Below are 12,202 nucleotides of genomic sequence, written 5' to 3'. Positions count from 1 at the left end.
ACTTCCCTAATTAGCATATGCAGCTGTGACATAAGCACAGTTTGCTAAAAGCCAAAAAGATTCAACCGCATTCAAAATTTCGTACAGCTCTTAACTGGGTACACACTATACAATATTTTGGCCAATCTTGCAATCCGTGATGGATCACATCGACCATCGTATAGCGTGTGCACCCAATTTATTGCTTGTACACCCAATTCACCTAGCACGATATAGCGTTACAAATAACACAAGGTCGCAGGATCATTCAGGTGTGTACCCAGCTTTAATTAGACACATTGGTTCATGAAAACTGACAATCTGTGAAAAATGTGCTGGAATCCCCAGTAACCAGATTGTATTGTTACTTGTTGGTAAAGGAGGGTGGACTAGTAATTACTCCAATTGCATTATACAGAGGGATCACTGTAGTTTAGTAGGCATTGCAGTGATTATTATTTAGCCCACCTCTAGACTACTGCAAAGTCTGGGGACCTTTATGCAGGATGTTTTTTCAGAGGACATTTAATTATATGTATTTCATTGATCCCTATGACAAAGGCAAATAAACATGAACAATTGGGGGCAATGCAAGATGGAGGGGAAAGACACTGCGAACGATGCACCTATGCGCAGTGTTCTGTTCTCCATGTGCCGCCCAGAATGAGAATAGCAATCCTCAGTCCCATCGGAAGGCAAAACCTTCAGAGGCTTCCGTGTATTTTTCTTGTTTTTGAGGCAGAAATGAAAAAGTATCACTTTACTTTGTGGCTTTTAACCACACAAAGGTATTCCACCATCCCAATTTCTCTGTAGGCTAGGGTACACTGGGGGTCTCTGCATAATGTCTTTATGCCCTGGCCTAGTGCTGGATGCATAATGTCTTTATGCCCTGGCATAGTGCTGGATGCATAATGTCTTTATGCCCTGGCATAGTGCTGGATGCATAATGTCTTCATGCCCTGGCATAGTGCTGGATGCATAATGTCTTTATGCCCTGGCATAGTGCTGGATGTTTTACATTGTACTCAAGGATGAATCATGGAGAGTACAGTATAAAAGGTGTATTTTAGCCTTAACAGTGCGCAGCGCTAACCTTTATTTTATTTCTTTAGGCATTTCACTACAAAAACAGAGTGCTGTACCTACTAACAGTGGGATTTCTTGTATTACGCAGCCTATATACAGCAAAGACAGGTAGCACCAACTATAGCCCAGATCTAATTGCTAACCAGACGTAGCATCATTGCAATACAAACACACAAAAAATAAATATACATATATTTTCCCTAGTTCAGGGGGCCAGTCATATCGGAGTCAATGAGCAAATGAAATAAACTAATCTACTGCACTTGAAAAAAAAAAAAAATGGAGATGGGGGGAGTTCCTTAAATGTACTGAATTCATATAAATACTTTCCATCTCTCCAACCATGCCAAGAATTAATTGCTCTTTCAGCCTCAACTTTGAATCAGCTGAAGAAGTGGTAGATTTTTACTATGCTCCCACAGTAGTTCTATATGGGGCTAACATGCATAGTAGCCACCCCGCAATTATTAAAACTGGACTTGGGTGTCATTTTTAGTAACCTTGTTTAAACTTTAAGGGGTCGATTCAATTACTTCCCCCTTGCGAGTCCAGGCGAGTAGGCACTGTCGTTGCAGGTGTTTCTACCCCGCTGCAACAACAACTCCTTCCCCTCGCATGGAATTGAATTGACCCCTAAGCTTGGATCTATCTATTTTTAATATAGGCTGTAAATTCTGTATTTCGGTATACTGTGTGTAAGGCAGGCCCTTCAAGTTCAGTCACCAGAAAACCCTACAATTCAAAAATGTGGAGAGTACTTAAGTAGTCAGTTTTCAATAGGAGTACAGATGACTTGCTCAGATACAGAGATGGTGAGGCAGAAAATGATACATTAGAAATAGTGTGGTATGCACTTAATGGTATCCTATTAAAGAGAAATCAGTTTCATTTAAAAAAGAAAACCTTAAAAAAAAAAAAAAAAGTTTGTATGTTTAAAAAAATAAAATAAAAAATACTTTGGTACTTGCTATGGAACTGAAGTAAATTGCGCCTGTTAAATATGGTTATTAATATGTTGTAGATTAAAAGGGAAGTGTATAGCGTATGCAGCATACAGCAAGGGGAATAGCAGAACTCCCGAGTCCGGACAAATATATTTCATACATGGAGTAAAAAGCCACTTCCTAGGACGGAGGACAAAAACCCAAGGCAATAATAGTGAGGATATAAGGACTGCATAGCCAACTATGTCTTGATGTGAAATCTTAGATATAACTATGGAAACATGAAAAAGGACCACTGTTTTCAGGGATGACAAAGTATGGTGATCCCAAGGACACAAAGGAAAATGGAGGGGGTCGCCAAACACTGCCCATTCCTTATAAAACCACTAATATCTTAAAAGGAGCACCATGTTGGTTTTGCCTTAAAATCACCACTTTGGCAAATCAGAAGCTTTTACATTTGACCCCACGTATGTTATACACTAGGCTAAAGAAAAAGGACACTTTACACAATCTGCATTTACATATTCTCACAGATAAAAGATTTTGAGGTGGCTAAAGATATGGAGGGTCACTTGTGAACACTGGGGCACATGTGCAGTATCCCAGAGCAACCAATTAGAAACTTACAACAATTTAGGCAGTAGGTCTCATTTACTCACTCTACATTTAGGTGTAAAATTTGAACTAAACCATGGCAACTAATTAGACACTGGTTTTCATTTTATAACTTACTCTGGACAAAAACTAATTGCCCATTAGGTGCTGTGATTTTTGCAAATGTTGCATCTAACTGCATTGTTTGTGAAGTGCTAATTAAAGAAAATGCTTGATTGGTTGATTGTTCAGTGCACAATTGCACCTTTGAGCAATGTTCGTTAATAACCCTTTAAAGCAGGGCTCGACAAATCCCGGGGGCCAGGTCGCTATGGTGACCAGATTTTGGTGCCTGGCGACCAGATTTTACAGGGAGGGAAGAAGCAGCTCTATCAGCCCCAGCGAAGATTATTGCAGTGGGCATTTCATGCACAGTGTGCCAGCCCAGTGATCTCAGTTTTAATCGGGTCCTGTTACCTGTAGGACCCGCTGATGTTGCGGCGGCGGCGTCTCCCCAACCAATCACCGTGCGGCACCTCCCCCAAGCCAATCACCGCGTGGCGTCTAGCAAGCCAATTCACCGCGCGACGCCTCTCCTCAACCAATTGCCGCGCGGCGTCTAGCAAGCCAAACACCGCGCGGCATCACCCCTGCTAATAGTCTTCTCCGTAGCACCTGTATACGGGCAGGTGTATTGTCGGTGGTGCCGGGCCCATCTAGCAGCCAGTGCTCCTTCAGCAGCGCTGAGCTCTGTGCACGAAGGAAGCAGGGAAAGTGGACACTGCAGAGAGGAGGGAGCTGCAACAGTGACCCCACCGAGGGCTCCCAGCAATAGCAAGGAGGTAACCACTACACCCTATGTGCTGTGTAGCAGCTGCATATCACACTTTTGATCCTGTTTTTTTTTTTGGGGTAGTCTGGCTCCTACATTTTAGAAAAATTTGTCGAGCCCTGCTTTAAAGTAATCTACACTGCAAACTCAACAGCATTGCTGGGTACACACGTAAAGATTTTCTGTCCAACCATCCAACTAGATGATTGGTTGGAATGAAAATCTGGTAAGGTATGAAAGCAAATGACAATCAGCAATTTGCTCCCAAACGCCGGAAAATGGACAAAAACTGTTGTTTGAACAAATTGTTTAGATCAAACATTTAACAAACTTGTCTGACGGCCATTTTCATCTGTTTTCTGGCATTTAGGGGCAAATTGCTGATCATCATTTACTCCCATACATTACCTGATTTTCATTCCAACCAATCAACTATTTGGATGGTTGGACAGAAAATCTTTACGTGTGTACTCAGCCTATGTCTATACCCCTGGACAGGGACATTGGCCTTTTCACAGCATTAATTATTTATCAAAAGTAAATCATAAGATTATAAAATAACATTTTCAACTGTGTGAGGAAAAAAATAAATAAATAAATCATCAAATATAAAAAATTGTGACATGCTATTACCAGCCATGAACTAGTTTCAGGTGTCCATGGCACACATCTTCATCTTCAATTACCCCTACACCTTTCTAATATTACATGCACTTGTGACCCTGGAGGTGTACATTTCCCAGTGTACTTTACTCTGCTTCCTCCATCTTGTATTAGGGCATGTGGTGGTGTTGCTGGCAAAAGTATGGGGTTTTAAGGCGTAGACAATGTTAGTTTTGGCGATTGCAAACGGACAAACCGACCTCTACAAAAGCTCACCACGTTTTGGCCACGGCTTCCGTATTCCTGCAAGGAGCGAAACATGGCTGAGATGGAGGAAGGTTCCATTGCTGCTGTATTTTTGTTCTAGAGAATGTGGGAACTGAGCTATATTTAAAATATGAATGAGAAGTCAGTGGTTGGAGAGAAGAGACTCTCAGAAAATCTACCATACTTCCACTCTTACCTACAATGGTGTTTCCGGCTTGCCAACCAAAACTTGCTCTCACAGTTATGACAATTTGCTGCTAGGTGATCTGGAAGCCATCTTGTCACCTATAATAATAGTAAAGATCATAATAAAAGATATCAATGTGGGATACAATGAGATAAACTAAATATAATACACTGCAATTGAGACAGATATCAAGAAAAGAACATTGCACTAGCTATATGGAAGTAGATATGGTGAATCCTAGACCGGTCATATCAGCATTTCAAGTGATACATTGCAGGTAAAAACAGGATTTTGGTACTTACCGGTAAATCGATTTCTCCGATTCCACAGGGGACACTGGAGCTCAAGACAGTGGGGTATAGACAGTGGTTGAGTAGAGACTGGCACTTTAAATGATCTAAAAGAGTGACTGGCTCCCAGTTAAGGAAACTGACCCCAAGAGGAGACTGAGAACAGACAGAAGAAAAGAAGAAGAACATCCCCGAATGGAACAGCCCACTAGAGGAAAACACCACCACACTGCAGGCAACGCAGGCAGTCACACAAACAAACAAAACATACAACTGCAACAGGACTGGAGAAGAACTCTTCAAACAGGAAACCGTGAAGCAGGTAAGCAGTGCTGGGCTGGTGTCCAGTGTCCCCCTATGGAATCGGGGGACACAATCTCAAGATAGTGGGGACCGTACAAAAGATTCCCTCTCGTGTGGGAGAGTGCTGTGAAACCTGCAACACCCGGCAGCCAAAACTTGAATAGCACGCTATAAACGCCGCCAGAGGGGAAGAGGGGGGAGTCCTATGTGACAGCTGCGGCAGAACCGCTCTGTCACTTAGCCCAGCTATTAGCCCACCGCTCCTGCTAGTCAGGAGTGGTGGGTTATACTCAGGGACTGCTGTGGCCGGAAGGCTGAGCGGAGAGGGGCAAGCGGGGGACCCGGACTCTAGTTCTGGTCAGCTGTGGTGGGCCCCCGCTGGATCTGCTGACCCTGTGCTGTTGCAGAGACCCCCATTTCAGGGACATCAGACACTGGCTGTAGTAACCGTGGCGGTTCCCTTCCCGGCGGCTCCCACGTAGCAGGTAGACTGCCACAATAAGCAGACAGTCTGTCCTCAATGACAAGTAAAAATAAATTAAAGTGAATGTGCCCTGGCTCTTCTTGGGCACATTTCTAAAACTGGGGCTGATGGGGCATAGAGGAGGAGAAACCAGTCACACTTTTAGATTATTTAAAATGCCAGGCTCTGCTCAACCACCATCTATACCCCACTGTCTTGAGCTCCAGTGTCCCCTAGTGTATGAAGGAGAAATGGTGCCTGTACAAATCGTATGAAAAAAGTCAAATAGCTAACTACAAACAAAACCCACCCAAAAATACGAAGCTCTCATTACAGAAAGTAAACTGCACGGTGGACTAGTCTGTGTACTCTTTATAGATCTTACAAATCCCACCCACAGTGGAATAGAAATCATAATAGTCATTGATTAGGTGTAAATGTATAACAATTAATTTGCTATTTTTGGCAATCCCCATTTGCTAGTAAAAAATGCCTAAAACACATCTTCTGTAATAGAATTAGGTTAAACGTTAATGATAGCAGCATTGATTATTTTACTTTGCATTTAAAAAAATAGTAGATGACTGCAGTCAATTGACAAAATTTACTAAGCGGCGGGTTCTAAACCCCAGAGGTTTTGTTGCGTTTTGACGGCGGGTTCCAAACTCTGGCGGTTTGGTGGCGGTTTCTAAAGGACACCAAAACTGCTGCCTAGTAATTTTAGCCCAATTCTATTCTAAAATGTGTTTTGACGGTGGTTTTACGGTTATCTGCAGATAGCAAAATCACCACCAAACCGTCGGGGATTAGAACCCGCCGCTTAGTAAATGTTGCCCAATATGTTAATTTTACTGAATAGCATGAACATGCGAATGATCGAATCATGGAATAAAGTCAGAGCAGAGCTGTATTAAGTATCTTTAATATTTGCTTTCCCCCCATGTATAGATATATTTCTGTAGGGGAAAAAACATGGTAATTACATATTTTATTTATTCTGGCATGGTACTGTAGAACATCGCAGCCACCTAAATTACATGTGCCTAGTTAATATTTAGTTATGCATCGTTTTGTATAATGAAAACAATTTTTTGACTGCACTTCAGTATTAGTGATATAATGCTAGAGTACATTTACGGGTTGAGTACGGGATCCTGACTGTCAGAATCCCAGCAGTAGAAAGTAAGTTCCCTAACACTAACCCTTACCGATAACCCTCCCTCCCCGCACCCTAAACCTAACCTCTCCCTCCCCGCACCCTAAACCTCCCCCCTTAGTGCCTAAACCTAATCCTCCCCCTAGTACCTAACACTAACCCCTAACCTAACCCCAAATACTTTGGGATGCCGGCAGTCGGGGTACTAGAGCCGGGATCTGGACGCTGTTGGGATTCCTGCACTGGTTTTTAGGCCACTAGCATCCCGCATGTCAGGATGCAGACTACATCCCATATTTACGCATACACAGAAAAGACACCTCAGGGAGCATCACACCCATAACGTTCTCATTTTACTGCTTGCACTAATAAACACTCCCTGATAGATGTATGCAATCTTCAAATACTTTTTTTAATGCATAAGTTTAGAGGTCTTTCAGGATGAATCTGAACCTGTTAGTGGGTAGCACCAGGCACCAGTTAGTTGTGGGTGTAGTTTCTAAGACAACCATTCTGTTGAGCTAAACGTCACAACGGACTATCCCTATTATTGAACATATGCTGGATGGGTTGGGTACGGGATGCCAGCGCTAAGAATCCCTACGCCGGTATCTCCACAGGGTTAGGATACCGATACCGGTCGGTCGGTATCTTAACCCTCCCCTCTCTCCCTGCCCTTAACCCTCCCCTCACTGGTGCCTATACCTTCCCCCCCTAGTGCATAACCCTTCCCCTAGCCCCGCTACTTATCTTCGGGATGCCGGAGCAGAGATTCCGACAGGTGTTGGTATTCCGGTGCCGGCATTCTGAGTGCCAGAATTCCAGCGGTCGGGATTGTGACCGCATCCCAAGCTGGACAAGTCAATGACCCTCAAGACAGTTTTATAGCATTTCTTTCAATACATAGAGTAAGTACATAAGTGCAGCCAGTGGGGTAAGCAATTTGCAACTGCATTTTATGCAATGGGTAATGGTGGAGAGGAGTCTGGAGAGCAGAGCGTGGCTTTACCTCTGTGTCCCGCTTGTTCACCTGCTCCCAGCTGGCCTCAGAGAAGAATTCTGTGCTGCAGCCTGACAAACAGCTATGATCCCTGTTACTTTCAGAATCAGGGATCGAGGTCTAAGAGACATGGAAGAAGAATATTCATAAGGAATAACACATGCCAAAACTTGCATTCTAATCTCTGATACACACTTATAGGTCACTTATTGTAGGTTTAAAAAAAAAAAAAAAAGAATGTTTGACGGCTTTCTTTTATACACTGCATGAGTGTTTACAAGGGAACAACTGAATTTCACACTTAAATTGACAACACAGAAAACAGATTCTGATAATTAAAACTCACCCCCTCATCTGCTAATTCTCCATTGAAACACACCGGGCTGTTATGAAAATGGCTTTCAAGTCGACAGCGTAGCTCCTGCACTTGTTTCTTTAAAGTCTCCACTTCCTGTTGATGACCAGTCTCCATCTGCCTCAATCTCTGCTGGATAGCATCCACATACATGGGCATCCCATCATCATCCAGATGATTGCGAGCTGGCTGTTCTGGAGTGCTCCCTATGCGATGTCGTCCACAAGTGTGCAATGGGCACTTGTATTGGAGGTTTCTGAGGTGAACCTGGGGGTTGTTTGAGCTAGAATTCTGCCGTGAAAGTGTCTGCTTCCTCCGACTATTGTCCACACTAAGACATGGTCCATCAGGGACAGAGGGAGAAGATTGGTCCGTTTTAAACACATTTTGTGAGTTGCATTCAGTAGGGGGAAAGGCACTATGATTATGGGGAAGAGGAGAACACGTCCTTTCATTTTGGCTCGGCAGACCCTGCAAGCCCATCATAATTAGGCCCTCATCAGACCCCTGTTCTGGTTTCTGTGATAGTTCGATTGCTGCTGTCACATGGTCCAGTCTGCAGGGCCATGAAACTGAAAGGTCATCTGTTAAAGTTTCTGTAGAGTCTTCAAGAACAAACTCTGATGGCAAATTGTGAATGGAATCAGAACTGGGACAGCTCTGTTTTGCCTCCTTTGTCAATTCAGACTCCTTTATTTCATTTTCTTCCGATTCAGAGGAATCTGATGGCTGTTCCTCAGCAACCTGGTTAGATGTTCCTTCACCCTCACATACCTGAATAGCGCACATCTCTGGTTCTGCCTGAATGGGGAGGCTAATTTCAGAAACTGGTTGCTCAAATTCTGCACACAAGTGTCCTGGAATCAGGCTGGGGGTTTCAGCGTCCCCCTTGGTTTTCTCCTGGTTACCCTCACTCTTCTCTGCATCACTGTTCAAGTAAGAACCCTCCTCCCCATCCTGTGTTTTCTCTGAATCTTCCTTCGTTTTTTGTATTTGTTCTGTAAACCCAGCCTCTTCCTCCCCACACACTAATTTCCCTCCCTGTTCTTCACCTCCTCCCTCCTCCTTGCTAGCCTCTTGCAGAATATTTTCCATTTGTCCTTCCCCGACACCAGCAGCCATGGAGAGCTGTGCTCCCAAGAGTAGTCTCTCCCCCTCTTGGCCTTCTTCTGCAGGATTTCCTAAGCCATTTAACTCCAGGGACCGGCGATGCTCCTGCCACTTGTCATTCAAGCTGGGGTCACTGCTGCGCCTATTCACACAGGGCACATTTATATCACAGGCAGTTGGAAGGTCATCATATGATCGGGTTTTGGGTAACCTAAGGAGACAATTATAAACAAGAAAATAATGGGCTTGTGCCACATTTTTAATAATGCAATTTTCAATGCTTAATTTGTGTTTATTACTCTAGGATTATTTTTTTTACCAATAAATCGGTCACTGTAATTTTCCACCACTTGTGTCAGATCAAACCAGGAAACTCACCAAGTGAAGATTGTGTGCTGATATGTCACTACCATAAGCTATTTCAAGCTTCAACGTTATATCCAATTTTGGACTTTTTTTGGTGTTAGATGCTAGAAAAGCCATTATTAGTGGTTTCGCAGTTACAAAATAATTCCAGTTTGCAGCCATTACAATGGGTAAGAGTCCACATACAGTCTACATAGGTAGGGAGAGGCAGTTTAAGAAATGCCCATGTGTGTCTTTTCCTGTGTCTAGCTGTAGGCAAACCTGTAGTGTGTTTTGGCTGGAGGGTCCTGGAATGCAACCTTTTTGCTGCAAGTCCAAGGACCGGGCTGGCTACCCGGACACTACAGTCTGCTGCTTCAGGGGCAGTCCTGCTTACTCAAAGAACTCTCGTATCCCACCAGTTGCCAGAGAGTCTGTTGCGCATGCATTATCAACAGGTAAGGATGAGGGAAGGTCTTAAAAGGAATTGGAAGTAGTAAGTACCACAGTGTTGCATGCCGGGAGCTGTTAGCCAGCCTGAGTCAATTTCCAAACAGCTTAAAAGTAAAAACCAGTCAAGATAAGCCCCAATTGGGTCCTTAGGCTGGGTACACACTGGAGCGACAGGCATTCGTTCTGAAATCAGAACGAATGCCCATGAAAAGTGATTGTGTGTCCACACTGTTCGACTTTAATGAACTACGGAACGATCACCATTACATCATTCATTAACAATGCACTGGCCGTTAACGGTATTGCTAGGTTTGATGTGCAGCACATCAAACCTGGCGACTGTCGCTAGTGACCGCGGGAGCACACAATCGTCAGTACACACTGAGCGATGTAGGCGATGTGTCGTTACAAAATAGCTTATCAGCCAGACATCGCTGAAGTGCGTACCCCTCTTTACGCTTTCAAAATCTGGATAGTGCAGAGTAATAGTAGATTTGTCTTTAGTATTAGGAAGAAGGTACTATTTCACAAGATTTGTGCTGTACGTGTTGGATCTTTTATGGCAACACCTGAGCAAAATAAAAAGCTAATTGCAATTTTGTCTAAAAAGGATTTTAATGCTAGCGTTACCATTATTTGTTTCATTCAAATCAAGACACAGGGTCTGAACAGAGAAAAAGTATTCATTTTCAGAACAGGATTCTTCAGCTGGATACTTCCTCTAGTGATGAATTAGGAGACATTGAGGAGACAACATCAAAGAAAATGTAATTCGGATTATGTGAATGTTTTACTAGAGCATTTAAGTCTTTAGCAATTTAGGTTGCAAGATAAGATTCCCTATAGCAGGTGTCATTGTTGGAGGAACCTAATTCTTGGGCAGGGAGTTCACCATTAATTAAGGCTATATTATTAATACTAAGAGACTAGAAAGCATGTTCCATTGGAAGATGAGGACAATATTTATTGGTGTGAAGTCCCTAAAATAGAGTTAACATGTACGGTAGGACTGTGTTTTCACTACAAGTTGTGTTACCTCATATGGATAAGAAAATGTAAAGTGTTTTCAAAACCTGTTCCTTAGGTACAGCATTAAAATCTGGAAATATGTTTGCCTCAGACTGGAGAATCTCACCAGAAAGATGTAAATCTGCAATATTTACAGAAAAAGCATAGTTGTTATATAGCGAGGAATTGAATATTTATAGGAGTCTCAATAGACCCTGTGGTCTCTTCAACCAGAATTATAGCATCATTACTAGTAGCCAAAAAAGCTCTGTGGTTGCAGCCATGAAGGGTGGATTTACAGTCTATGTATAACCTCATGAGCTTCCCTATAAAGGAAGTCTGCTTGTTGGAGACCTCAGTTTTCCCTCAGGGACAAAACAAAATATATTCTCAGCAATTTTCCTCATGCTAGCAGTTTAAGAATGCAAGAACTTATAGGCCTGGTAGGAAGTATAATGGACACATTCTCCGATCACTTCCAGAAAGTCCTTTAGGGCAGTGGTTCCTAAACTGGGTGCTGTGACACTGTTTGGTACCGCAGGACACTGCAGGGGTGCCACGGGTTGGTGGTTCAGTACAAAATCAAATGATTTATGGTCAATGTGATAGGCAAAACCAGTGCTGGTGCTGCCAATAAAAAAACTATGTAGACAAACAGAAGCACAACCCTATCCACCACCACATAACTGACCCTGAGGATGACAAGAAGTTCAATTTACTTAATTTAATAATATTGGCTGGATTTCTCTATGACAAACTTTTGGCCCCTGGGTGCCGTGAAAAAAAAATGCTGATTCTCTCGGGTTCCATGATTCGTAAAAGTTTGGGAACCACTGCTTTAGAGTTTTTAGGATCATGAACAAGGGAACAAAAATCTGCATACCTGTCATGGGATACGGTCGGCATCCCAGCGGTCGGGATGCTGACGCCGGAATCCTGACACCGGCATCCACGACCACCAAGATACCGAAGGTAAGTAAAGGGGTTGAGGGGAGGGTTAGGGGTTAGGCACCTGGGGGAGGGTTAGGGTGTGGGGAGGGAGAGATTAGGTTTAGACACTAGAGGAGGAGGTTAGGTTCAGGCACCAGGGAGGGAGGGTTGGGGTAGAGAGAGGGGAAGGGTTAGCATTCTAACCGATGGGTGTCGGTATGCTAACCCTGTTGGGACGCCGGCGCCGGCATCTCGTACCCAACCCACCTGCCATAACTATGGATCAGTCCT

General features: G+C 43.4%; 1 protein-coding gene across 2 annotated transcripts in view; it reads right to left on the bottom strand.

Moving 5' to 3' along the window:
- MTMR3 (myotubularin related protein 3) overlaps positions 1-12,202 on the bottom strand; it is a 75,605-nt gene that overhangs the window by 3,319 nt on the left and 60,084 nt on the right. Inside the window, exons 17-20 of one of the 2 annotated variants that reach the window (XM_088443539.1) lie at positions 8,057-9,386; positions 7,720-7,830; positions 4,508-4,596; positions 4,321-4,428 (exon numbers count right to left, since the gene is read on the bottom strand). In XM_088443539.1, the coding sequence (XP_088299665.1) occupies positions 4,321-4,428; positions 4,508-4,596; positions 7,720-7,830; positions 8,057-9,386 (1,638 nt within the window). The remainder of the gene's footprint in view (positions 1-4,320; positions 4,429-4,507; positions 4,597-7,719; positions 7,831-8,056; positions 9,387-12,202) is intronic. The other variant, XM_088443540.1, reaches the window with a different exon arrangement.

This window comes from Taudactylus pleione, unplaced genomic scaffold (genome assembly GCF_031769625.1).
Source record: "Taudactylus pleione unplaced genomic scaffold, aTauple2 ptg000330l, whole genome shotgun sequence".
NCBI classification, from domain to species: domain Eukaryota; kingdom Metazoa; phylum Chordata; class Amphibia; order Anura; family Myobatrachidae; genus Taudactylus; species Taudactylus pleione.
This window is presented reverse-complemented; position numbering and strand designations above follow the sequence as displayed.